Source organism: Crocodylus porosus, unplaced genomic scaffold (assembly GCF_001723895.1).
Source record: "Crocodylus porosus isolate Cpor-Errol unplaced genomic scaffold, CroPor_comp1, whole genome shotgun sequence".
NCBI lineage: Eukaryota > Metazoa > Chordata > Crocodylia > Crocodylidae > Crocodylus > Crocodylus porosus.
In genome coordinates, this window is record NW_017728943.1 from 90975319 (window position 1) to 91002267 (window position 26949).

Genomic DNA, 26949 nt, shown 5'->3' on the forward strand with positions numbered 1-26949 from the left:
TAGTGCACTGGGCTCTCTGGAGGCCTCCTGCACTGAAGAATAAAGTGTCAGTGCACAAAAAGAAAGTTACATAAGAGAAAGTGAAGTTGACATGTTCTGGGCAACAGAAAAAAATCTCTCCCAGGAATGAAGGCAACTCTCTTATTCTGTTAGCATGCCTTAGAAAAGCAGTATGGGTATGCACTAGCCTTCAGAGATAAATGTGCTAACAGGTCCCTGACCTGCAGAGGTTCCAGTCTAAATTGGACTCAGCAGATCCACAGATGACAATGAACAAAAGGGAGGAGTGGACAGTGTAGGTCTTATTAAATTATTTGAATTTCTGTCTGGATTCTAAAATGTATCTGAAATAAATAGATACACTGGGACTTATTGGCGGCGTTCAGACTCAAAGGCAGAACTAGAGATCTTAGGCCCGTAGAAGCCAACCTATTAAAAAATTACTTATTTCATGTTACCAGGCTATGCATATAAAATACTTCCACTGTACACCACGTAGCTGAATTTGCTGAAGTAGTGTGACAGGACTGCAGCAACCTGCGGCAGCTAAATCACGAAATCCAATAACCATGCTGCATTTACTGGCACACATCTTAATTAGGTTTTAATACAAGTAATCTGATAACTACTCCTGGCCAGACAGAGCAGAACTGTCAATGCTGAAAGCTTTGTTATTTAGCTGCTCTTCCTGTATATTGCAGTAGCCTCCCCGCTGACCCTTGTCAAAGAACCCCATCTGCTGGTTGCCACGGTAACTGAAGGCGACCAATTGAGCTGAACGGAGTGACTTGGAAATAAAGTTGGCAGCCAAAGGAATTCTGCGAAGAGTAATAAATCATTTAGTAAAAGGGAGTCTTCACACAGCTATAAGTATTATGGTAATACAATTGCCCAACTGCAGACTCGAGGGCTGGTTGTAGATCACAAGTTCAGCTATATTTGAAGCCACTTGTTTTACAACACAAGTAAGTTTTATCATGGAAAACAAGGCAGAACACATTCTTTGCACAGAAAGCCACATTTAGAAGTGTACACCTTGGGCAAAAGGAAGATTCCAGCGCACTTGTTTCTAATGTCATTTTTACAATCTGTCTTTACCTAAGGAGAGACAATGGATGGGTTGGTTTCAGTTGCACTGTAGCAGAAGGGCCTTTCCTGGAGTTGCTCCTGATTTATACCAGAGGTGCAATAGTCAAATCTAGATGATTTCACAGCAGCTTGGAAAACTATTGGCTATGTGTTTATCTCAAGTATTTGCGAATAAGCAATGTGTTTTATAAGTTGGTTTAGAAGCAAGATACTGACAACATGACTAAGCCAATTATAAAATAAAGTAAAACAAAACAAGGCTGAACTATCCATTTGTCACTTTTTGCCCAACTCCCCATCACCAGGTTTCAAGGGCAAATTTCAAAAGTACTGTGATAATGTAAATAGTGTTCATAGCTCATGACACTTTCTACATAGTTTCATTAAAAACACGACAACAGTGTTAAGATTGCAGAGTCAAGGCTCTCAATGGAAATACTAGCCTCAAGGTTGCTTGGGCAACCTCTCCTACCCACCCAAGGTCTTCCCACCATTTCCCTTCTCTTCCTATGCACCACCTTCTGCAATTATCCATCATCATCCCAATGCTCCTGTTCTTCCTCCTGCCTACTTTTCCCCACTCTCTGGCTTCTGCCTGCATTCTTCTGATCTGTGCATTCCAGTCAACCTACTCTTCCTCCACCAATTCATCAGTATCAACACAGGAGTACTGAAAGGAGAGGAGGTGCTTTCATTTTGGGTGCCTGCTGCCACACTGACCTGATGCAGAACTGCAAGGAAAGACATGCTCAGCTTCTGCATGCTCAGTCTGAAGCATGCCTAGTGAGAACAGTATCTGCAGAGAATTTAGCTGCCAGACTAACATCTCAAAAGGAGTGTGAATAAACTTATTTTTCCAGAGGCTTAAAATTCAGCCATATTTGGACCAATTACCCCAGGGGCCATGTCCAGTTGAGTGTGGATGTTTGGTTCTCTGGGGACAAGCAGCAGCAGCGTGCCTTGCACCACAGCTACTTGTCCCCAGGGAATGCCCGTGCCACATGCACTTTGGTGCACGGCAAGTTACCCCAACGGCGGTAGAGAGCACTGTGCTGACTCCAGCAGCCTTACCTGCGGGCCTCCTGGGGCTGCAGCAGCAGTGATCCAGCTGAGCAGAGCCTGGCTGGCAGCTGCAGGGCAGCTCCAAGCAGGCCAGCTCCACTTTTCAGTGGTGTGAGCTGCCCATACACATGCTGTTCTGGTTTATTTTTTTTTCTGGGGGGTTTTTGACCCCTGGATATCCAGGAGTGAAAAAAAACCTGTGGAAAAAAAAATGGAGAGGCACACACGCAGGCAGCATAGAGAACACCTGACTGTGGTATGTGGTGCAGCAGACCTGTTTTATAGTTTCATAGTTGGTAGGGTCGGAAGGGACCTGAGCAGATCATCAAGTCCGACCCCTGCCATGGCAGGAAAGAGTGCTGGGGTCAAACAACCCCAGCAAAGTGTTCATCTAGCCTCCTCTTAAAGACCCCCAGGGTAAGACCCAGCACCACTTTGCTTGGAAGTTGGTTCCAGATCCTAGCCGCCCTGACCGTGAAGTAGCGCCTCCTGATGTCTAGTCTGAATCTACCCTCTGCCAGCTTGTGACCGTTATTCCTGGTCACTCCTGGTAGTGCTCGGGGGAACAGGGACTCTCCCAATGCCTGCTGGTCCCCTCTGACTAGTTTGTAACAGGCCACTAGATCCCCCCCCTCAGCCTTCTCTTGTGGAGGCTGAACAGGTTCAGGTCCTGTAGCCTCTCCTTGTAGCACCTGCCCTGGTGCCCCTGATCATGCAAGTTATCTTAATGCTTTTCCTGTTTCTCAGTAGAAGAAACAACAATGGGAAATGGAAAAAAGGGAATGAATTGGCTACCATTCACACACCATGGGTGGAATAACCAGCTCTGGTCCACTGCAGGCTGGGTGGCTTCAGCAGCATGTCAGTGGCAAGGGGCTTTCCCCATTCCCGTGCTGGGGTCAGGCAGATGGGAACTTGCCCAGGCTGCTGCCACTTCTCTCAGCCCCCTTGCTCCCTGGCTTCCAGCTAGTGGGAACCTGAGCCAGGACCAGGTATCTACAAACTGCATCTGTGCTGCTGCTGCTTCTCCCCACTTCTGTTCTCCCTGGCCCTGGGTTATGACACAGGCACAGCTTGGAGGGTGGCTGGGAGACTGGCAATGTTGTGGATGCAGATACCTGGTTGACCAGTTCCCTATGGGCTGGAAGCTGTAACTGTACAGCTGCCAGGGAGCAGAGGGCTGGGAGAAGTGATGGTGACATGAGCACAAGTCCCATTAGCCTGGCCCTGGCATGGGTGTAGGCAAAGCCCCCTGCTGAAACCACCGAGTCTGTGCTGGAGCTGGACCAGAGCGGGGGGGAAGGGGAGCAGGGAGGCATGGGCACAGCATTATGGGCCTATCCAGGGGCTCCACGGCCACATCTGTGAGTGGGCTGTATGTTGCCAACCTCTGCTTTATCTTGTGAAAAGAATCCAATTAGCACCTCAAATGGTGGTTGCTTGGAGACTTGTCTACTAAGGAAAAAACAATGAAATTGCTAGATGGACTGGATCAAACAAGCAATGGATAGTAACAGGTTTGGAACTGGACACTTACCAATCAAAGACCCTTCATCTCATTCTTAAGCCCTGTAACTAGTTGAGTCTCATTTTACTTAATTCCTAGCAGCTATAGTAGGTCACCTCCAATGACTCAATGTCTCTGCATTTGGGTCCCTTAATTCTTCTAGATACCCTAATGTTGCAAAGGCAGTGACAGCCTTCTTGTACCATAGTGACTGACTATTATAGCTGGGGTTTTATACAGTAACAGTAGCTTCCCCTCTGTTTTATATTCGCTGCTACTAGATCTGGTATCTCATTTTCACTACCACAGCTGGCCCTACAGGTAAAGCAAATAGATCACATTGGAGACCTGTGTCTGGATTTCCACAGCTCACGGGCAGAAAGACTAAGACAGCTGAAGAGGTAACGTTGTCAGCCAGCACTTAAGTAAGAAGCTGAGAGAGGTAGCAGCTGGGCTTAACAGATATAATGGTCACTTTTAGTCCACATGGGCTTTGAGGGGAATGAAGGGATTAAAAGAAAAAGCATGACAGCCTACAAAGGAGATAGGTGAAGGCTTCATTAACTTTCACCTGTGTTTGAATCCCTATATTAGAGAAGGAAAAGAAGTGGTATCTGCCCCCTCCTTTTACAGAACTGAAAAATAATACAATTCTGTGTTAAGAAGGAACTTCAGGATGGCTTCACTCTAAAGACTGACAGTCTTGGTTATAGCTTCTGGTCTCTCTCTCTGAAAATGTTTAATATGACAATTATCCAGACTATTTAGGTTGATGAAGACCTTGGGGGAAGATTCTCATTTCAAACTGTTGTAATATGTCTTACAAATAAAAGTGGCCTCGGCAGATAATGACAGAGAAGCAGAAGGAGTAATACAGCTGGCTGCTAAAAACATCTTGGTTAGCTATGGTCATGTCTCTTTTGATTTTGGGATCTGCCTGATGCACAAGTTTCTTAAAACACTGACAACAACATGTCACGTTATGGACAAAGAAATGATCTGTGAGTTTACATGAACAAAGATCATTCAGAATGGTAGATATGCTGTATTACTAAAGTATTGTTGTATTCACCTTCTCTTTCAAAAGACTATTTTGTGATTTCTTTTACCAATATTGTGCTTTTATTTTTTGTCTGCTGCTTATTTCACTTCCCTTCTTATTTCTCCAGACTACAGACACCAGACACTCTTGAACCTTTTACAAACTGCCAGTGTGAGGCTGCACAAAATAATCACAATATTAATTCAGCTCAGAGACAGTGAGATTTTTTTTTATAATGCAATCTGCCCAATCTGAATTCTTTCCTTCAGAAACACTTTGCCTTTAAAAAGAAATTCCCAGCATGAACTTCATAAGAACAGACATGTAACAGACAGTGCATGTGGTGTCTGGGCATGCTGCATGGAAATACAAGAGACTTCTTTACTCTTTTTATTCAATGGCATGTGCAGAACGGACATGTGGGCCCAGACTGATGTCAGGCATTTAAAGTAAAAGAACTTGATAAAAGCTTTTGTTAATTTACTTTTTCAGTGACATTTCACAAAAAAAAAAAAAATCATATGAAAGACATTGCTACTAACCTACAACTGCTGCAGACATTGCTAAGTTCCCAGATCTAGAGCAACAGAATAACTGTTGGCGTACCCTGTGCAATAGCTACACATGTACAAGACGTGGAACGCTGGAGATAGTTACTAATACCTGGGAGAGACATCACCAGTTATGGTATGTGAGCCTCATCCCTCATACCCTGTTGGCTACAGTGCTTGTGGCTGTGAGACAGATGGGACTGGGTGCACAGTCGCCCCAAGTGAAGAAGTATAAACAATATGGGCAGAAATTAGACTTTTTCGTTATATACCATAACCTATGTGTTGGCTTACTTTGAAATACCACAAATTGTGAAGACTAAACTACAAAGGTCAATGTGATAATATAAAAAGCATTTCTGTGATATAACATCTATGTAAGTCGTAAGTCTCCCCCCCACCCTGTTTTGTTCACTTACTCCCCAAGGGCTGCCCCATTCCTCACCGATACAAGCAGCTCCCTTGATCTGAGGCTGCCCATATGAGAAATCCCTGGGCGAGTCAGATTCTGATTTGGTTATCTGGAAGAGGGAGGGAGGGAGTCTCCCAGCTTAATAATTACATACTGTATTCCTTCAGGAGGTAGAGAGAAACTCATCAACTTTGACCTGCAGAGAGTAGAAAGGACCAGGTTCCAGGGGTGGTCGTGACGCCTCCCTGGTGGCCAAGCGACTCCTGTCCAACTCCAGCTCCCTGGATTGCCCCCTCCCCCTCTCACCTGCCAAGCCTTGATAAAACTGTCATCGAGTTTAGGGAGGCTGCCATGGTCCCAGGCGCGCCCCCAGCTCACCTCAGCCTACAATGTGGCCCTCCTGATCCTATTGACACTAGTCTCAAGGCACCAGTCACCTTATTGGCAGCATTCATGGCCCTATCTTCCCTGTAGTCATACCCATGCCTCACAGGTGGTACGTAATATCACTTTGGAGGGCCCCCCTGGCCCCAACACAGCGCATGGCCCTCTCAAACCTTTGTTGGGGCTTTGGCTTTCCCAGCTTGGGCCCCTTTTCTCTGGCTGTGCCTCCTCAGCCTAGGTTCACTGCCTTGGACCTTGGCTTCAGGCCCCTGGCCAGGCCTTGCCCTTCTCAGGCTGCTCAGCACCCTGAGGTCCCTAACCCAGGCAAAGCTGGTCTCTTGCTTCTAGCCACCTGCCGTCCCTGACCCTTGCAGGGCTCTACGCAGGGTGCCTCTCAGGCACTCCTGGGGCCTCCATACCACCCCCCAGAGCCACAACCTGGTCCTCCAATATCAAACTTAAATGCCCACAAATACAAGCAAATCACTTCCAAATTAAAGTTCCCCCTTTCTCTGGATCATTGCCACACAGTAAGCCGTGCTTCCTCCCTTAGCTTTCTCCTTCAAGTTCTATTGGGTGGCTTGGGTACCTGCCGGTTTGTCTCTTGCAGCCATCTCTCCCAGGGAGGCACCCAAGGCACTTGCCGGTTTGTCTTTCGGGCACTGGTCTTATGTGGCCCAAAGCCCCACTCCTTTGTCAGGAGGCTTCAGCCACACACAGGGGTTTCTGCTTTGGCTGGATGACCACCCTGCGTTCCTCTGCTGCAGCTGAGTCCAGCAGCTTGTAATCTTTTCCCTTGGCCTGCTGTGGCTGCCCCTTGACTGCTTACTGCAGTGGAGCTAGCTCCCCACAGCAAGTTTGCCCTGCTGTGCTTTCCTGTTAAAGTAACAGGAGCCTCTGGCTCCCTGGTACACAGAGGTAAGGACTGTATAGTCCATGGATGCCAACTGTAAAAATCATGGAAACAGAGTTAAAAAATTAAATAATACAACTAAATGCCTTTTCAGGTCCTACTTGCTACCTCTTTTACAACCACCAGCTCGCCACGTCACTGCTCGCCCTCACCATGAGTGAGCATCTTACTCTGACGCTTTTATTGTGCTTCCTAGCTACACGCTCATGTATTCTGATGATTAATACTGGCTAAGAGTGGCTCTTAACCTACAGCGTAGGTGATCTGGATTTATATTGATCAGCATCAGTTTGTACTAGGGAGTGCAAGTGAAGTATCATGAAGTATCATAGGGTGGCTGCCGGGGATGTTCTTCTGCTAGGTTTATGTAAATAGATCCTCTAGGACATTAGGAATTGTTTAGAAGTTGGTATTTTTAGCATAAAACTGCATAACTGAAATCTCTTGTGTGCACCTTGGTGCTGGCTTAAGTAGTTATTTCCTTGGTTTCTACAACTTACATTGGCATACATTGCAGTCCTCAACCTTCACTAAATCTTACCAATGTTTCTGAAAGGAGCTAACCAGGTTTTAATCTGGCATTGTTACCAAGTATATTTATTCAGTATTGTTACTGAAGCCTTTTCACATTAAGTGAGTTCAGTTACCAACACCAGCACACTCATGCCAACCTGCCAATATACTTTGCCTCCCAGCCTGCCACTTTGCCCAGCAGATCTGGAACTCCTCTTTCATGTTCCAGCAACATCCCCATTCTCCCCTGCACCCAGTACCATGAACAGTACTTTTTCTGACAAAATTATATGAAAACAATTTTTTTCGAGTAAAATCTCTTAACACCCCCTCCTCAGAATATATTATTTTATGCTAAAAATGCTAACTGGACAAAGTTAAGAGACATCCAAAAAGATACAAAAGAAGTCTTGAAGTTTTAAAGGGACCAAATCTTGTTTCTCTAATTCATATTAGTCCTACTGACCAATAGTAGAACTCAGATTCCCTGTGTGAACAAAATGAGGAGCATTCCCCCCCTACTATTTAAAAAGACAGCCACTGCTGACTGAGCTCATCTTTGTTCTTCCAAAGGTAATGACAAATGTCATAAAGGTGTAGGGTTGCCAACCCTCCAGGATTGGCCTGGAGTCTCCAGGCATTAGGTATAAATCTCCAGGAGACTGCTGAGAGTTACCCAGGAGAGAAATGATAGGGCATGAACTAAAATAAATATAAAATGTTGAATCTGATTTATACAGTAGACCAGTAGGTTTTAAACTGTAATAGCCATGCGCATTTGCCTTCCTGATGTAAAGTCTATGCACTGTAATCCATAAGTATTATATGCAAGCACATGGGCACATTCACATTGTGTGTCACAGGCATGTTGGCATTCCAGAAGCCTCCCGGAATAGATTCAAACACGAGTTGGCAACCCTATAAAGGTAATATTTTTCATAACTCATTATTGTGAAGTATAAGCAGATGAATACAATTTTCCTTTTACAAGACCCAAATTTATACATTTTATTGGCAAACGTGGACTTTTCTGAATGTGCAGAAATGAGCTTTTGGCTCCTGTGGCTCATACTGAAGGAAAAAAAAGTCGCATTTGGGAAGATCTAAAGATGTAGAAAACTGCCAATGGAAAAGAGTGCCCTCCTCCTAAAGGTTACAAATTCAATTCCACTGTCAGTAAATATTACATGTTATGGCTGTTTGGTGTCAATTCTATGAGAAATGCACTCGTACTCTTACCCCAGTCCCTAGTGGACAATCCTTGTCACCCATTTCCTACCCATGACTGCTGGAAATCTCCATTACAGCAAATACTGAATGGGCCTGAAAAATAAACTAAACTCTCACCCCTAAGGGAAGTTGCTTCAGCTCAGCACTGAGCAACACAGGCAGACTGGGGTTGTGAGAAGGAGAAAGATGCACTGTTGTGCAGATAAACTATTCAGCAGAGAAACAGAACTGCTGTTTTCCAGGCTCCAAATCAATCAGCAGCTCTGCATACTAAGAAAAGAAAAAGAAAGGACTAATCTTATTTTTAAAATTAATATACGAATTACATCTTTCCTTTAAATGATGATAATTTTTAGGATAAATGTGATTAAAAATTTGCAAATCATTTGCCTCAATCTAAGATAATGACTTTTGCTGCAAACATTCTCTGTAGTTAATGTTCTGCTTCTAGTTTATAAAACAAGAATGTTATCTGCTCAATTAGGATTTTATCTACTCGTGACAATTTGTGGGCTCGTCATGTTCTAGTCTTACATAAGAAATGATGATGTGTGACCACATTAAACCTAACAAAACTGCTCCAAGTGAAATAATCCAGATTTTTATTCTTTTAGGTGCAGCTCCTTTGCTACAACCTCAGGATTTGCATCTTTCCTTAAAAACAACAGCATAAATGACCTGCTAAAGCGGTAGATCCAAGTCTAAGGAACACATTATCATCCATAGGTAAGGGAAGTTTAGAAGTCCACTTTATGCGATAGGCAAACAACTACAGAAGACTCCTTTTACAGCTCCACATACAACAGCTTTCCCCACCTGTCACAACAATTCCCAATGGCTGGGATTTAAATTATAGAAGATTCCTGTAGGATCCAGATGAGTGCAAAATGTCATGGGCCTGATCCAGCACCATTCAAAACAAAAGGAGTTTTGCTTTTAACTTATATGGGAGCAGGACCCTTGATTACAAAAAGAGCAACCTGTCACACCGAGCAAGAATGAGAAGCTGGTACATTACAGCCACAAGCACAATAGCCCCAGTCTTGTTTTTAGCTAAGTTAAACCTGGAGAGAGCAGTTTCCCCCTCCCCAAATCTGGGCATCAGCCACAAAAACCGACGACTCAGTTCTCAAAGTGTTCACCAAGGGCACAGCAAATTTGCATGAGGAAAACAACTCTTATTTCAAGCACAGGGAAGCTGTATGTTTTCATTATAAAAAATGAGGGTATGAAGCAAATTAAAAGCTGACATCTTCCTTTGTAGTTATAAAGTACAGAGTTAAGTCATCAAGTTTCCAGTACAGTAAAGCAAGAATGCAAAATAATGACAAAAATGGGGGGGGAGCCCACACACACAAAACCAACAAGCAAAGATGAAGCAGTACCCGCCTGGGGGCCAATTGCCTCTCCAGCAGCGGTAAGGCTGTTACTAGGCTTGCAGTACCATTTGTTCCATTACACAATCTCCTGAAGCCTTTTACAGAGAGCTAAAACAACTGCCTGTACCAACACGACACATGGCTTTCCATCCTGACTCTTTGCTAATCCAGACGCTCCAACCATCTTTCTTTAAGATGCCATATGGTTGGCAGAAGCCTGTAGATCTAGCAGCACATCTGCTTGTATGTTACTTCTCCCCTCCAACTCCCCCCTCCACACCAAAAAAAAAAGAGAGCAAATAATTATTTAACATGTAGCCAGTTAAAATTGCATTTAAAGAGAATAACTATTGATTCCTAAATATTTTTTAAATTGTTCCAGTAGTTCATTTGCCATTGATTTCAAAAAGAGAGAGAAAGAAAGAATCAAAAATGATCATTACTTTTTAATGATTTAAATTCTTGCCACTTCAGACACTAATCCCCAAGATTTATTTCACAGGCTGCTGAATCACTGAAAAGGGGAGAGAGTTTTCTCTGACTGCCTTTGTCAGAGGTAAATCAGACAAACACACTGGGAAAAGTAGAATGTACCAAACAGTGCTTTGTTAGCCAGCACAGTGAGCCTGTACATTAATGAATCTGCATGAATACACTGACACTGATTTTTTGGTATGTTGAGCAACGATCATTGACACTGTCGAAATCCTGGTTCCACGGGCATGTAGGCATACAGGGTATGTGTCTGGAATCCAGCCGTCAGAAGGACAGACTGCAAAAAATAAATTCCAGTTATGATAGGTTAAAATTTTGGCCATTTTTAATCTCTAGGCATTTAACTATTAGAGGAAAAAATTCATTTTGGGTCTAAAATTTTAAAAAGAACCAAGAATTTCAGTTTTACAACAAAAACCGTCTTTGAGTGCCTGGAGATAAAAACAACATGCTCAGTTGACAAAGAATACGGAGATGAAACTGTAGAGCTACAAGGGTATGTAACTGTGTGCACTGAAGAGCTGCAGCAACTTTTTGTTACAGACCTCTATATATTTCCTTATTCACATCTTTTGCATCAGTAAAATAATGTATTGATCACACGTACAAGACAGGACAGAGTAGCACCCTAATCTGCATTCTGTCCGACTTCAGACTACCATGCCTACCTGTCTACCTGTATATAAAAGGAATGTTTGTAACCTATGGTAGCTCACTTCAAATGCTACTCCGATGCACTGTTCATATGATGTGTCTGTCCAGAGAAAGGCAAAAAGTAATGGAAACAGCAGGCAAAAGTATACATCTTATCATATTTTCCAGAAATGTATTTGGCCCATATTATTTTTAAAGAATTTTTTCCTCTAAAATTCACTGCTGTGATGAAAATGGACAAATCTACTATCTTAAAAACCTACCATTGCTACTAAATATAATTTAGGAAGGAGGGTATAAAGGTACAATATATTATCTGTCTAAATTATACAGAAATCCTTCTTTTTGTCCGAGCTAACAGAGATTCCTCATAAATCAGAGGGTGAAATTTAGTGTTACCTTGAGACAAATAGCTCCTGCTGAGTTTTCAGTAAAGCTAGCCTTCTTTAAATATTCAGAAGTTTCTTAAACATTGCTTTTTCTTCTTTTAATTTTAAGTAAAACTTTTTTGGCTATTTTTAAATTAGAGGATTAAAAAAGAAAAATTTCCTCAAAACTGCTTTCCTTCTTTGGTATTTTTTTAAAGGAAAATTGAACCACAGGTGAAGGTTAAAATGTAAAAATCACCATATGTAATGCACTCAACTATATGGAAACTTAACTTGATTTGGATTTGCTAAATGTTTGATTTACTAGCTTAGATAATATAAAAACTACATGGAGAACATGGACAATATGAGCACTTGTTGAACTGATGCCTGTAATTAAACACATGTATTAAGATACCAGCTAGTTAGGGACATAGCTTTCAAAACTTGCTAGCTTTAAACATTCAATCACTTAAAAATTCCTGCAACGATTTTCTGCAAACTTGGTTTGTTTTGAGCATCTCTTCCTTCAATCAAGCCACATTTATGCTACTGGGCAGAGGCAGCTGAACAGGGGGGAAGGGCAAAGCAGCAAATGGGGCAGCTGCCCTGGGCACCACCTTTGTGGAGGGGTGCAGAAATAGTCATGATCTCAGTGGCGGCTGATTGCATTGCTGCAATCAGCCCTGCAGCAGATGGCATTGCCCCAAGCACTGCACAGCTTCCCAAGGTGCAGAGGAGCCCGGCTATGCCTCTGCCCAAAAATCACACACCTACTCCAGGCTTCCCTGAGAACAGCTGGAGCCAGAAGAAATATATTCTCCTATACAGCTTTGAAGAATACATCACACAATCTAAATATGGGTGGGAGTTTCCCTTTTTATCCCACTGTTCATGGCTGGTGCCAGAGAATTTTTACTTTACAGCTTTCCCATGGACATGGCCCATGCCAATAGACTGCTTACACCTCAATATTTACAAATAAGTGTATATGCATTACTATTTCTAATTTCAGCTAAATCTGGTATTTGCTGTGCTCAGAAGTCTCTATCTCATGCTTCTCTACTTCCTTCAAAATTTTATGTTCAGTATTTTATAATTCAGTATTTTAAGATGCCTCCTAAGAACTGCAAGCCAAGTGGAGGAGTAGGTATGGAAAAGTATGTAATCTTAGCTGTGATTGACGATGTTAAAAGAGGAACTCTCTGAGTCTTCCTGCTGCTGTTCAGTTTCTCAATTACAGATCCATTAATAATCTTCTGGGTAATCATCCTCTTGTCAGACCCCCTTAAAAACTTCAACAAGAGAGACTGTTTTTGCCAACTAAGCTCTTCAAATCCCTGTTTGATACTGTGGAATTATTACATTAGATTTTAATCTTTCAGAATTTAAACCTAAATTATACATAGGACTGCATAGGCATAAAAAGAATTAAGGATATTTGGACCCTAGACCTGTAAATGAAAGAAGAATTAGATTTTGTGTGTGTGCGTGTGCGTGTGTGCGTGCGCGCGTGCGTGCGTGTGCGTGCGTGCTTGGCTCCATTCATTGATGAGCAGGTTAATGCAAAGAATCAGTGTGGATATAGTCTTGGTTTGCCATCAAGAGTCAGCCAGGGCAGCGGAGATGCCTTGGTACACGTCATATTTTCATGTTGTATATAGGCAAGCAACACATTGTTATAACTTATTCCCTTGCCCTGATGTCATCCGTGTCAACCAATGCAGAAATCATGTCTCTCACTAGTGCAATTCTTTCACAGAACCTTTATTTGTAATGATGTGGAGACTACACTCTGATTGACCTCAATGCATTTGCACAATGGTCCTATTAAGAACTGGACCTTATCCTTTGCAAAAATTCACTAATCATAGAATCAATGAGAAATTAGGGCTGGAAGGGACCTAAGGAAGTCATCTAGACCAGCCCCCTGCTCAAGGCAAGGATCGTCCCTGATTAAGTATCGTAGTCAAGTGTCTGTCTAACCTGCTCTCAAAAATTTCCAAGCACAGGGATTTCACAACCCTCTTGGTAGTCTGTTTTAATACTTAACCATTCTTACAGTGAGCACATTCTTCCTTATCTCCAACCTAATTTCCTTTGTTGAAGTTTGAAACCATTTCTCTCAGTCCTATCTCTATGGCCACAAATAACAGTCTCTCTCTGTCTTATTCATGACCAACCAACCTTCAGGTACTGGACTGTTAACAAACCCTTGCTGCTCTGTCCTGCTCCCCAGTCTTCTCCTCCAGATTAAATAATCCTATCTCTTTCAGCCTTTCCTTATAAATCAGGTTTTTCAGGTCTCTAATCATTTTGTTGTTCTCTACTGGACTCTTGCAAATCTGTCTACATCTTTTTTGAAGCATGGAGCCCAAAACTTGACACAGCACTCCAGATGAGGCCAATAGTGTCCTCAGTGACATTAGAATATAAAATAGCTCAATTGTAAGTACAAAATATTATGATTTCAAAATAAAGATGACAATGACTTTTATCATCAAATGTTAAAGGCTTGTAATATTCATGTTCTAAACTTATTAAAAACTGTGATTGAAACTCATGTTACAATGTAACGTCATGCCACTCTTCCCCGATGCTTCTTTCTACAACAGAAATACACATACCCTCCCCCCCGTGTTGTTTTGATGTGCTAATTTTTTTATAATACCATTTTTGCTCATTTTCAGACAAAGATAAGCAATTTGGAAATATAAAAGTCCTTTTAAGGGTGGAAAGGGCTTAGGGCAGCAGAAGGGAAAGAATGAATTCCCCAACACCACTAGAAAAATAAATTCAGGATACTTAAAAAAAAGAAAAAATATTTATATGTGCTGACTTTTCCTTGGGAATCATCTTCTCAGTATTAATATTTCTACTTATTTTTATTTTTACCAAGATAATGCTAAAATGCATTTTACAAGAATTAAGTAATAAAATGAGGCTTCTGACAAATTATTTTACCAATTATGTTGCTATTTTTCAGTTTCAGAATTTAGACTTTTTATTTTCATTTTATCTTTGTTTTGTTTACTCCTCTTACTGTTAAACCACTTATGATAACATTTTAAAACTTGAGACCCATTGGCTGCATCTACACAAATGGGATGTTTGGTTCCCCAGCGACAACTAACAGAGGGGCAGGTTTCCAGTGTAGGGTAGAAAAGGCTGTGGCCAGTTCAGTTGCTGATCCCAGCAGCCTTACCTCAGGTCCTAGGGGCCTCCTGGGGCTGCAGCAGCAGCAATTCTGCTGCTCAGAGCCAGCCAAAGTGTGGCTGTAGCTGGCCAGGCTCTGGGCTTGAGCAGTACGTGCTGCCCTCATGTGCGCCACTCCAGTTTTTGTTGGTTTTTTTGACCCCTGGATATTCAGGGCTTAACCCCCACCCAACTGATATATTGCAGTGCAGAGAACTGCTGAATGTGTGGTATGTGCATACTGCACAACCATGCTCCTCTAGATGCAGCCATTATGGTTAAATTTCCTAGCTATATAATTGATATTTGTTTAAAACAACATATGCTAGTATTAAAAGTTTCCCCAACAGGTTTGTTTCTTTACTGAACTTGAAATCTGTGAATACAATAATTTATAAGGTATAAGGGGAAAAAAATCATTTAAAGAAAAAAAAACATGAAAAGAAATATCAAGTAAATATAAAGAAAATCAGTTTTGTTGGTTTAAAGTTCTAACTATCTTAGTATGGGATTACCTTTCTCGCACTTTCATAAATATATAATATACCTATGCATACACATCAGTCTCAGATGTCAGAAGTACTCTGGCTTCAATTTTGACATTAGCTATTCACTCAAGGCATACATAGCAGACCAGAAGAGCATACTCCTTGCTGTATTATTGCTTACAGAATAGATATTATGCATATTTACATACTTGCCAAGTATACTACACACATTTCCCATATACTTGGTTTTTCCATCTTTGTAAGTAGAATATTGTATGTTAAAATGCTGTGCTCTGATGTTTCTTCCCAACAGAATATTATCTTAATCAAAATTAGCTAACCAAAGTAGAGTTTAATTTTGGAAGACTAATCTGAAAGGTATGTTTGAACATTTGGAGATCTCTGTTTAGATGCTGACATGAAGATATGTGAGCGGATGCAGCAGGAGTCTGGATATATGGTTCGCATATGTGCCTAACAAGAGCAATCTCTTCACATAAAGGCACTGTTTCTCATGCCAAATCTACTTCACTTTCTAATGTCATCTCAAAGGAACATCAGAATCAAGGACAGCTCCTGCATCAGAGACTGTTCTTTAACCACTTGATATCAGAATTACCTTCTTATTTCCTTGGACCCTCTGATTGGAAACAAATCAGCCATAGGGAATTTCCTTGTTCATTCTTCGGTTCAGAACACCCTCATATTCTCCGCGCCTCAAAAAGGGGATGAGGGAAGCAGCAATTTTGCAATCTGATACATTAAACCCTAGGATCTCAATGTAGCTATCACCAATTTAACACAACAGAAATCTGATTTCAGGGACTGTTGAGTCTGATACTTCTTTATCTGAATAGTCTGTTGTTTACTATACAGCAAGATACGAACATTTGGAGTCCTGATTCAATTGTACAGCAGACACCAGTACAGGCTCGTGCCAGTGCAACAGACAATGCTATGTATTAAGCGCAAGGTAAAAAAATGATAGGCGAGACAGAAGAATCCAATTTTGGTTGTCACGTTACATTTGCCACACAGTACTGGTAAGACTCAGATGCGAAACTTCACTAAACTTCACTTCACTAAAAACTGAACCTGCTCATCTGATTCACCTTCACCTTCAGGAGCAAAGGAATGAGCACAAAATAAACAGGAGACATGGTATCACATGCTGCAAGTGGCACATGGATAGTATTTTACCCTAACCCATGAGCGATCCATCCTTTGCACAAATGCTGGAGTAGCACAAAGTTTTTTTAATCAAGGAAAAAAATCTACATTTTTTTTATCGGTACTGCAAGACCCCAGAGATATGTAGTTACCTCCTAAAACAGGGGTTGGCAACTTGCGGCCCAGAGGCCCCAGCCCCAGTCTGATCAGTGAAGATGTTCAACCTGGCAGGAGGGCCGAGTGGTATGGAGCTGCATCACGCTGCCTATCCCCTCTGCAGCACTCACGTCTGTTGTGGTGCCTGCTGCTCTGTCGCATCTGCTCTTCAGTTGTTGCAGAAAAGTTGGGTTAGTGCAGGTAGCTAGGTGGTTGCGGGTGGAGTAGGTGGGATGGAGACTTTTGGCCGGCAGCCACAGCTGGGTTGCAAGCTCTAGCTTGTGCCAGCATAAGACTACTGACCCCTGTCCTAGAAAGTGACACAGAAGCCATGTTTTTCTTTGTTTTGTTTATTTTTTTACACTAAGGCAACCAATAAATATTCCATATTAATTACATACCCTTTCTTTCTTATAATATCTAACTTCAGAAATAACACTGCACTAATCTGTTTTCTTTTCCACACATAAGACCAGGATCCCTCAACAGCACTGATCCCAGACCCTGCCCCACAGAGACCTGGGATCAGGAAAACACAAAAACCAGAAATAAACTGCTGAAGTTTTGGTGATGCTAATGCATCAGAAACACAAGACTTCTGGTGTACATAAGGTTTACATGTCTATGAGTGACAAAACGCCATTTTTATGGGGTTCAAATGCTTGAAAATACACAAACATACCAACACCTCTGAGATACTGAGTATTAAGCTTCATCAGTGCCAAACAACAGAACCAAGGAAATGCTGGAACAGAGAACAAAGACATGCCAAGTCAAGATGTTAAGCTGTAATATATATGACAAAAACTGGCTCAGTTTTAGACCACAGCCTGCTTGTGGATATGTGCTAAGTGGAACAGGTTTTGATGCTTACCTGTTAAACTCTTTGAGGTAAAGAATTTCTTTTAAATAAAGATCTGTAAAGCACCGTGTATATCAGCAATACTATTTAAACAATGTATTTAACAAATCCATGGATTACTAATTGCAACAATATTTGATAATTTGACAGTGAAAGTCATGACAGCATTAAAAAAAAAACCTCCAGGAAATATTGTAAGGGGAAGAAAACCCTGGAGATGCATTTGAAAAATGTGAAAACAAATTCATTTTGCCAAAACTCTGGATAATTTTTGGCAGGCAAGAAGAGCCACATTTTAAAAAACTGGAAAATTTTCATTAGTGATATGGCACTAATAAGATAAGCACTATTTTCAACAAAAATGAAATAAAGATATATGGCAGATACATGCTGTTCTTCCTTTTTCCCAGTCTAAGTTCTAAGAGCCAGCTCTAGGTCTTCTTGGCAGTATCTTGCCAGTTCAATGAATTATTTATCAAAATAACAGCATTTTTATATACGAGGATGGATAGAATAGAATGATGGGTAACAGTATGCTATAAAGTTTTTAATAGGTCTTATTACGGTGAATTGTGCATCTCACAAGGGAGTAGGCAATCAAGTAAGTGAGTTTAAAGAACTTAAACAAGCAGACATTTTATTCACTGCACAGTTGACAGAAATGCTAATTCAGAAATGCAACTTCAGAAAAATCTTGGGAGACCGCTTTAAAACATATTTGGTGGTACAAATACATATTCCTCCACTTGAAAAGAGGGGGTGTCAAAATTAGTCTGGTAACAGTAATTAGCACAAAAATTATACCATTAAAACCCTAGGCATTTCTCTTTCTGTCATTTTATTTATAATCTGCTTCTCTCAGCGCTTTCCATTTTCCTTTAGTGCTAGCTATTCTTATCTGTCCTCTTTCTTCTGTCTCTCTGCTCCCCACTGAATAGAGTACACATTCAGAGGCTTGTGAACAATGAGCAAATCCATCTGGAAATGGAGAAGAAAATCCTGAACAATATCTGGACGTACCCAGTGACAAATGATGCCAAAGAAAAACAGATCATCTTGTTACACTGACCCAAAACTAGAAAAATATCTGGAACTTCATTCGTAGGAATCATTTAAATCCTGTGTAAGCAAGGACTGTGATCATACTGTTGGTATACATACTTCTGACAAAACACTTTTCATTGAACAAATTAGATATGAAACAATATTAGAAAAGAGACTAAACAATGTTAGTAAGATTTTACCAGAACACACTACTTTTATTTAAACACTTCAGAGATATGATAAAAAAGGAAAGTAGTTTCATTACTCTAAAGCCACTTTGCTTTAACTTTGTTTGTGGTCTTTTCTTTTGCTTTAATTTGTTTAGAAATTTTGGGTGTACCCATTATGCAATTTCCTGTGCCATACTGGAAATTCCACTTGGATTTTTTTTTCAGATTGTTGTGTTGCTGTTTGCCATTTGGTTTTGAAAAAGCTCAGTGGGTCTGTTGCACTAGTTGTGCCTGAAGATATCGGTCCTCTAGTACATACCAACCACAGCTAGCTGACAAACTCTAATGAACTCTAGTAGACCTTCCTATAGAGAAAATAGCACAGGAGCATGCCTTTTTGGGGAGGAAGGGAGAGAAGGGAGGGGTGAAGCATACTGGAACAGTGAACAGACCCTTTTTTAAACATTCAATATTTTCCTTGTACTGAAAATGTTTTAAACTGTGGTCTCAAAAATACACCTAATCAAGCCAATGTATACTGTTTCTAAAAGATAGGTCCTGGTCTTGTAGGACTTACACAATTTGGCCTTACATTTTTTTTTTTTAAATGCAAGAAGGTCCTAGCCCTTGGTTCTGTATTGCAGTATAATGGGCCTTATAGTTTTCCAAGGGAGCTTACAACAACCCTCTTAGTTGAAGTTGATAAAAACATATACTTGTGGATGTACCTTTGAGCTCTGGATACTGTACTGTACAAACTTCTCCCTGTTTTTTTAATCTTTATCTAGCTCCAACCTGCAGTGTCCTTCATCTAAATGATTGTGCAGAAGCTGGCTAGAATTCCCATAATTTACCAGAGCATGCCACCTTCATTTAAACACTTCAGAGAGGTAACATGAAGAAAACAGTCAAGTCAAGCTGGACAGAGGCTTCCGATGTAAGCGTTCTGCTTAGACCTACAAGGCCTTCAAAACTGAAAACCTCACAGTGTTCTGCTATCTGAAGTTCAACATGTACTGCCCCTATACCCGTGATAGTGGTCACAACTGACTGGCCCACAGAAAGGATAGGGAACTTACTACTATTGCTGGCCTGGGGAGATTAGCATTTGATTCCAATGCTAGAGTCCTGTGTTTCTTCAAGCTGAAGAACTAGGGCTCTGGTCCTAATGCGGTCACTGTTTATGTTAGTAGCATACGGCTTAGTTTTAGCAACTAAACTGAAATTCAGACTCCTGGATAAAACCATCCACATCTGTATCTACGCTATAGATCACAACTGTAAATATTTCAAATGTATAGCCCTACTGCGTAAATTTTATTCCAACTCTAACTAAAAGAAAAAGATACTTACAGTATTCTACAGTACTGATCCCAATGCTGCATTTTATGGCAGTGAGTAGTATTTTGTGAGCCTGTTGCAGTATACTGCTACATGTGCTGAGAAGAGCTCCTACTGTGTACTTTACACAAACAGAAGTGAAAAATTCATGGGGCCTAATGAAATGTAAGCGAGGTGGAATATCACTCTGTGGCAAGGGTGGGACTCCCCTGGGAAGGAGGCTGGCCCCTGTTCCCACTGTCATTTATGCATTTTATCCAGTTACTCTTTAATTAAAAGTGCATAAGCAGTACAAGAGGGCAGGAGAACCCAGAGCTTCCTCTCTTCCAGCAGAGAGGCTTCCTCACTAGGATATGGTCTCCACCTTGCAGGCTGCACTTCTGGGCCAATGGCTCTTGCATTCCTTTCTGCTCCATAAGCCAACCTGAATAGGATAAACTCAGCTTCAGGCAGTTACATTATGTGCTTTTTTCCCTCTAAGAGGATCAGAGGCTTACGTGGAGTTTATTATGCTCTTCCTTGACGGAAATGAACTGCAATAGAGCTCATGTAGGAGTCAGCCACTTAGGTGGCTGTTCTAGCTTGTTTCTAAGCATGAGCAGCAGCCCAGTGGTCTAGGAATCTTTTTATAGATTTATAGATATTATAGTCAGAAGGGACCTTAGCAGATTGAGTCCGACCCCCCACCCCAGAACTGGATGCACATAATGAATCCAAACATCTTAACATTTTTGTGACCATTTTTGGGGGTAGAATAGGCTCAGGTATAGTGACAGAATCCTAAACGTTGCATAAGTACCACTTAAGATAGAGATGGGATAGGATCACACCTTTCTTTCTGTGCTGATGAAACTAATCTTAGATTGTAGAAATTTTGGCCTCTTGGGACCTGCTACATAGTATGGAATGATCAGTAACTGTAGTTACTAGTGGTAAGTCACCTCAATATTTTTCCAAAGTATTTTAGTCACCTTTAACACTTAGATGAATTTTCTATTAGGGTCAGTTTACTGTTCCCTCAAGTTGACTGATTTTGGTTTTGCTTTCTTTGCAAGGAGAAAATTTTCTAGGTCAAGTAAAATATAGTTTGGTCCATTTCTACTTTTTAAAAACAAATTGTGGTTTTAGAAGAATTAATTCTTAGTCTAAGATGCTACATTTACAAAATGTGGGATTGGCCATAGGACACCTCACGTTCATATAGAAAGTAACTACAGAAAAGCTCTTCAGGTTTTCTTCAGCTTTCCTCCCAAAAGTTTCAGAAGTACTTTACTGACTGTGTGACTAGGTGTTAATGCAATAGAGCCACATTTGAGATGGGCAGCATACCATGCAACAATGTAGAAGGGAAACTGTAGTGAAGATATAATGCCAAATTCCAATTCTTGCAAGTAGTACCAGGGAATCTTTAATGCCCACACAGAATAGGCACGTCATTATTTTTATGGTCCTCTTGTACAATCAAGTATTAAACTTATCTACATTGCAGTGACAATGTGCTGAGTAGACCCTCTGGGGATTTGAATCTCTGGTTCTAGGAAGTCTGCACATTTCAGACACAAAGTTTAGCCCTATCTAGTTTAGAAACATTCTTTCATGTACAACATAAAGCAAGAACATGTATTTGACCATGTCAACTAATACACTAGGTAGGTGGAGATGGTTAACCTTCCTGGCAAAAGCAGTTAACGGTGCCTCACATTTCTACTGGGAATGAAACATATTGTAGAAGTGATCCTAAGTACTAAACTATAGGAAGACATTAACTAATGCAATAAATGATATATGCACGTAGAAAAAAAGTGAGTCAAATTTGATAGCCTGTCAGCTACCACATGTGGCACTATCACAAATGGGTACATGTTACTATTAACCTTTTGGCACCAGGATATGAACTTCTTTGTGCTACACTTTAATTCAAAGTGCTCTGAGTGCTCGTTGCCAATAGCTTTAAAGCCATCCATGTCAAAAGGTCAATGATTATATTACTCAGATATCAAGACTGACCCTACACACACATTTTCATTTTTTCCCCTTTGATCATCCTTTTATTTGACTGTATTTCAGTAAATTACCCATGTAGTTTTTATTTTGACAGTTCTCTTTACAGCAGTAAAACAAAATGTGTGCATTGCAAATGGCAAAGATTCAAATTTCAGCTATGTTTATCCAAAATAGCACTGAACTGCTTCTGTACTTATGCTATACTGCCTACAGCCTTACGGAAGGGGAGACAGATGGGATGAATTTAGCAGGGAAACAGCTGTGGCTTGAAGAAGAGACAAGCAAAAGTTTTGCTATCAGGCTTCATTATGTATCAAGGTACCAGTAAAATGTGTATCCGCAAGGCAGCCAAAAAAGTGTTTTTCATTTGACTAGTGATAATTACCTTTTCTCAACCGCTGACAATGTTCTAAGTAGCATTAAATAGGTATAATAATTAAGCAATAAGATAAGACAGGCAGTGCCTTGCTGGGGGTTATTGCTCACCTCGAATGCATTGTAAGGCACAAGGATGAAGGGTGAGTGGCTTCAGCCACCTGAGAAATGCAATAATCCCTCAGAAATGCATTGCGTCTCATTGCTATTAAAAATGGGCATTTTAAAAGGACAACATGGTAGACACATTCCTGCGGATTTTATTGATGCAGGGTAACGTTAAGGGGAGCCAGTGAGAAAATTCAAACTTGTGTCCAGGCTTTTAAAGCCATTTCCCAATGACACGCATCTCATTTCAGCTTGTTTGTGCATTATGTTATAAAAAGACCCTCAGCTGGAATCATTATTTATAGGAGGCACACATTTTTGTGTCATTACCCAATACATATAGGACATCGTAAAGCAAATAACAAGAGCTTTTGTGGCAGCAAGAATTAAGGTTACCAGGTTTATTAAGCTCATGTGTTTTCAAATATTCATCCTTTGCAGGTGTTCATGGCTGTTTTGAATCTAAAGGTAAAGTTTAAAAAAGGACATATTCCTGAAAGTTTGAAGAAAATGGGTTCAGCTGTTATAGTTATACAAACAAGGAAAGAAAGCCATTATTTGAAAAAGCAGAAGACTACTTTTGTACATGGGTGACTCAAAAAATCTGAAACTTAAAGACCAAGTGCATGCAGGAGTGCACCACTGCAGGACTTACCATTAATAGAGTTACGCCAGCTCACAGAAGCAGAGACAGACGTAGCACATCAAAAGCTGGTTTTCTTATGGGTTATTTGTGGTCACTGGAAATAACAGTCTTTAAAAATGACAGCCATTAATATGATGGTGCTATGTTGTAAGCCACACAATTATGGCAATCAAGTTTGGAGCTAGGCCCTAATCCTGAAGCCTTCAGCACCCCGACATCTATTGAATTGAAGAAATTCATTGAGCCAGCTAGAGGTATGCTGAGAAACCTATAACTGACATCAGAATCCGGCCACCAGGTTTAAAACCAATAGGTGCATATACACATGCTCAGGGATGGTGAGGAGGGGCCATTTTAATTAGAGTGGTTCCCAACAGCTGCTCTAATTAAAAACGGTTTACACCATCATAAACATTAAGCCCCCTGCATTTTTAAATGGCCATGGGGGCACTTTAAATTAACTAATTCGACAAGTTTTAGTTAAAACAACCCCACAACCATTTTAAAATCTGAAGGACCTTAACACATGCGACAGTGAGGCAATGCTGGAGCGTTCCAATTAGAATGTGGAGAAGACTCAATTAATTGAGTCTGCTTTGAGGTGTTCTAATTAGAAGTGAACCAGCATGTCTACAGGTAGCCAATATATTTTTGAAAATTAATTTCCTTTCCCAAACCAACATGCTTATTTCACAATTTTTTTCCAAAAAAGGAAATTAAGAACAAATTTAGATCAACCCCTTCTCATTCCTTCCACATTAGCCATCTCTCACAACCCTTATCTTAATTTAGAACCAAGTCATGAATACCTGCCATACTCCCACCCAATACACAGAAGAGTTATAGATGCTAAGCAGCTCTCACGGTTTGCCCCCTTGGGCCCACTCATAAAAATCTTTATTTCAGTGCAATTCCTCTGACTAGTGACCGAAGGATCACACCTTTACACTGTCATCTCCTCAGGCCAGGCTACTGTATGGTTTTCAAAGCATTGCCAATGTGCATGCAGTTTATATTTATTTTATTGCTATTTTGATATTTAAGATGGATACCTCTCTCTGTAGAGGACATGCAGAAGTGAGTAATGAAAATTATTAGAACTATGGAAAAAAATATATTATGTATGATCAAAAGAACAGCATGGTTTAATACCATATTTACTTGAATGTAAGACAACCTCCCAATAATTAGACTCTATATATGGAAAATATGTATATATATATTTGTTACAATCTGCCAGGTGTAGAATCTAACTATTGGAGGTCTGCCTTGAATTTGTCCCCCTCCCATTGCTATGGCAAAGAAAAGAGATTTGGGAGGAGGACAGGTGCCTCCCTTGCCCTCTACCAACACCTTCTTCCTCCTAAAGACCCTCCTCCTCCTTCTCCCCACCTCCACTTACTGTGAGACCCCACATTCCCTGAGCACATGGAAGGGGCAAATTTGAAAAAAATGACTTTGAAATAAACATGCCTGTAGTAATCTAATTCATCCAGAATTGAGAAATTTACCTTTTTTTGAAACCACTCTAAATTTTAGCACATGTACTCTACAAACATATTTTTAGGCAGCACTTTTGGACCTACGTATAGTACCAACTGTGCATGATATCAGCCCAAAGCCAAAAGGCTCATGATTACTATATAGTTCATTGGGCTGGCCCCCAGAAAAGTCAACAGCATTTCAAGCCATGGTGACCCCACAGCTCAACACTGTTCACTATGTGCGTGCATTCCAGATATTCCCCACAATGGACACGTGTTAATTATCTGCCTCCCTATGACTACAACCAGGTGTTCTTGCCAAGTCCTGGCATGGTCCAAAAATCTGCTCCTGGCAGATGAAGTGCCGGACAGCCTGGTCTAGCTCTACCTCATGGAGGTCAAGGCCACACTAATCATATGCGACAGGCTGAGAGAGAGGGCAAGAGAAGGATTTTGAGTGAACAGCTTGAGGCCCCATTTGGTGATGTTTGCCAGACATTTAGGCTAAGTACAGACAGTCAAAAAGTCCAAGGCTGAATTGATTCAGTCTTTGCAATTTAGTCTAAGCTGCAGAAATTAAACTGAAACTTAAGTGAAAAGACGCATACCTTTATTTCAGGAAATGCAGCCACATGCCTGCAGTGGCTCAGACCAGAAGCCCGGGGGCATTACAGCATGGCTCTCTGGCATGCAGCCAGCATGGGCTGTATGTTCATTTCCTCTTCCTGCTGCTGCCAAGGTCTCTAGCATTTGCAGTACAGAATCAGAGTAGCAGGATTCCACAGGGTTGCTTATCACTTCCTCTTCCTGCTTCTAGGTGCCTCTGGGATTTGTAGTCCAGTTACAGTCAGCATTAAGTGTGATCAGGGGAAGGGGTGTTTAAACCCCCTCCCTAGCCCCAGACCCCAGCTGGGGTGTGCCGGGGTGGGGGGCATCCCCCCTCCCCCTGCAGACTGGGCTTACCCCCTCCACCCTCCTGTCAGGCAGCCCTCACTGCTCCAGCTAGGGAGCAGAGGGGTGGGATCAGCCCTGCTCTCTGGAGCAGACAGCCCAGTCTAGGGCTGCAAAACATGTTGGGATCCTGGGGTGGACTCTGATTTAACTTGAACTAGGAAGGGGTCTGGGACAAAAATTTCATAAAATGGATTGACCCAAACCAGTTAAGTCTGACACATTCAACCAGATTTAGCTTTGAAACTAGTTTACGTGCACTGAGCTCCTGTTTCATTACAGGTTTAAACCAGTTTCTAATCACTTAAACTCGTTTATGTGCAACTTCTGTCCCTGATCTAGATCTGTAAAAAAAAGGCACAGCTTGGCTGTGGGGGTGAAGAGGAAGTCAAAACGTATTCAATACAGCAACTCACCATGACTTCAAAAAGAGAGAGTGCTGAGGGGGACTGCACCCAATGGGCAGTTAGATACACCTTATTCAGACTGGCTGTACTATACCTATCCTTGTGGTAGCTTCCTGTCAACTTGTTTGCCAAATATGGGCCATGTGTTTTACAGTCATGCTCAGTGATGGCTGCATTTAAATTAACTTGATAGTTGGTTTCCATTACTGAGCACATGCTGTTTTTTGCAGAAGGTTAATGATGGGCAATGTATTTAATAACGTTTCCTTATATACAAATGTAAGAGAAGGAGCTTCCCCTCACTCCTCCGCCATGATGATTGGGGAAAAAAAAAAATCTCATCTTATATTTGAGTAAATATTGTATTAAAGAAGAGAATTAAAAAAAGAGAGAGAAAATTATCAATATTGATTGATAATTTAATAGTATGTATGCTAACATATGTCTACTGTCTCAACACAACGAGATGCTCATTTATATTGAAATGCATTAAAGTATATTCTTTAAAGATTTAAAATGATAAAAATATTTTTTTATTTATTTTTATAAGATACACCTCTTTCGTCATCTCAAGACCCACCAATGAGCCGTGGAATAGACCATCCTGGGATGGGGGGATTGCTACTTCTGCTGCCACCTCTTAGATGTGGAACTCATGGACACAAGGCATAATTGAAGCCAAATTCTCAATAGGATTCAAACAAGGATTATATATCTGTACAGATAATAAGAACATCTACAGTTATATGGACTTCATTAGGAACAGAACAAGTTTCAGTAAAAACAATCAAAATCCCATGGTTATCCTGGGAAAGAGACCACCCCACAGCCTTACTAAATTTTAATTCCTTTCGTTGTTAGGAAAATAAATTATAATTAGATTTGATCACCTTTGTAAAAGGTGAGTGTGCAGATTTTGTGCTGAGCTGGTAAATTTTCATGACAGCTT

The 26949-nt window shown here is 41.1% G+C and overlaps 1 protein-coding gene across 3 annotated transcripts in view; it reads right to left on the minus strand.

Moving 5' to 3' along the window:
- Positions 1 to 26949, minus strand: part of SDCCAG8 (serologically defined colon cancer antigen 8) — a 153254-nt gene that overhangs the window by 17950 nt on the left and 108355 nt on the right. Inside the window, exon 17 of one of the 3 annotated variants that reach the window (XR_002103673.1) lies at positions 23168 to 23252. The exons of 1 other annotated variant lie outside the window; for it this stretch is intronic. Coding sequence is in view for 1 of the 2 variants with exons in the window: in XM_019549780.1 (XP_019405325.1) it covers positions 10842 to 10854 (13 nt within the window). In the remaining variant the exon portion in view is untranslated. Of the gene's footprint in view, positions 1 to 10548; positions 10855 to 23167; positions 23253 to 26949 lie in introns of those variants that run through there. One more of the 3 variants, XM_019549780.1, reaches the window with a different exon arrangement.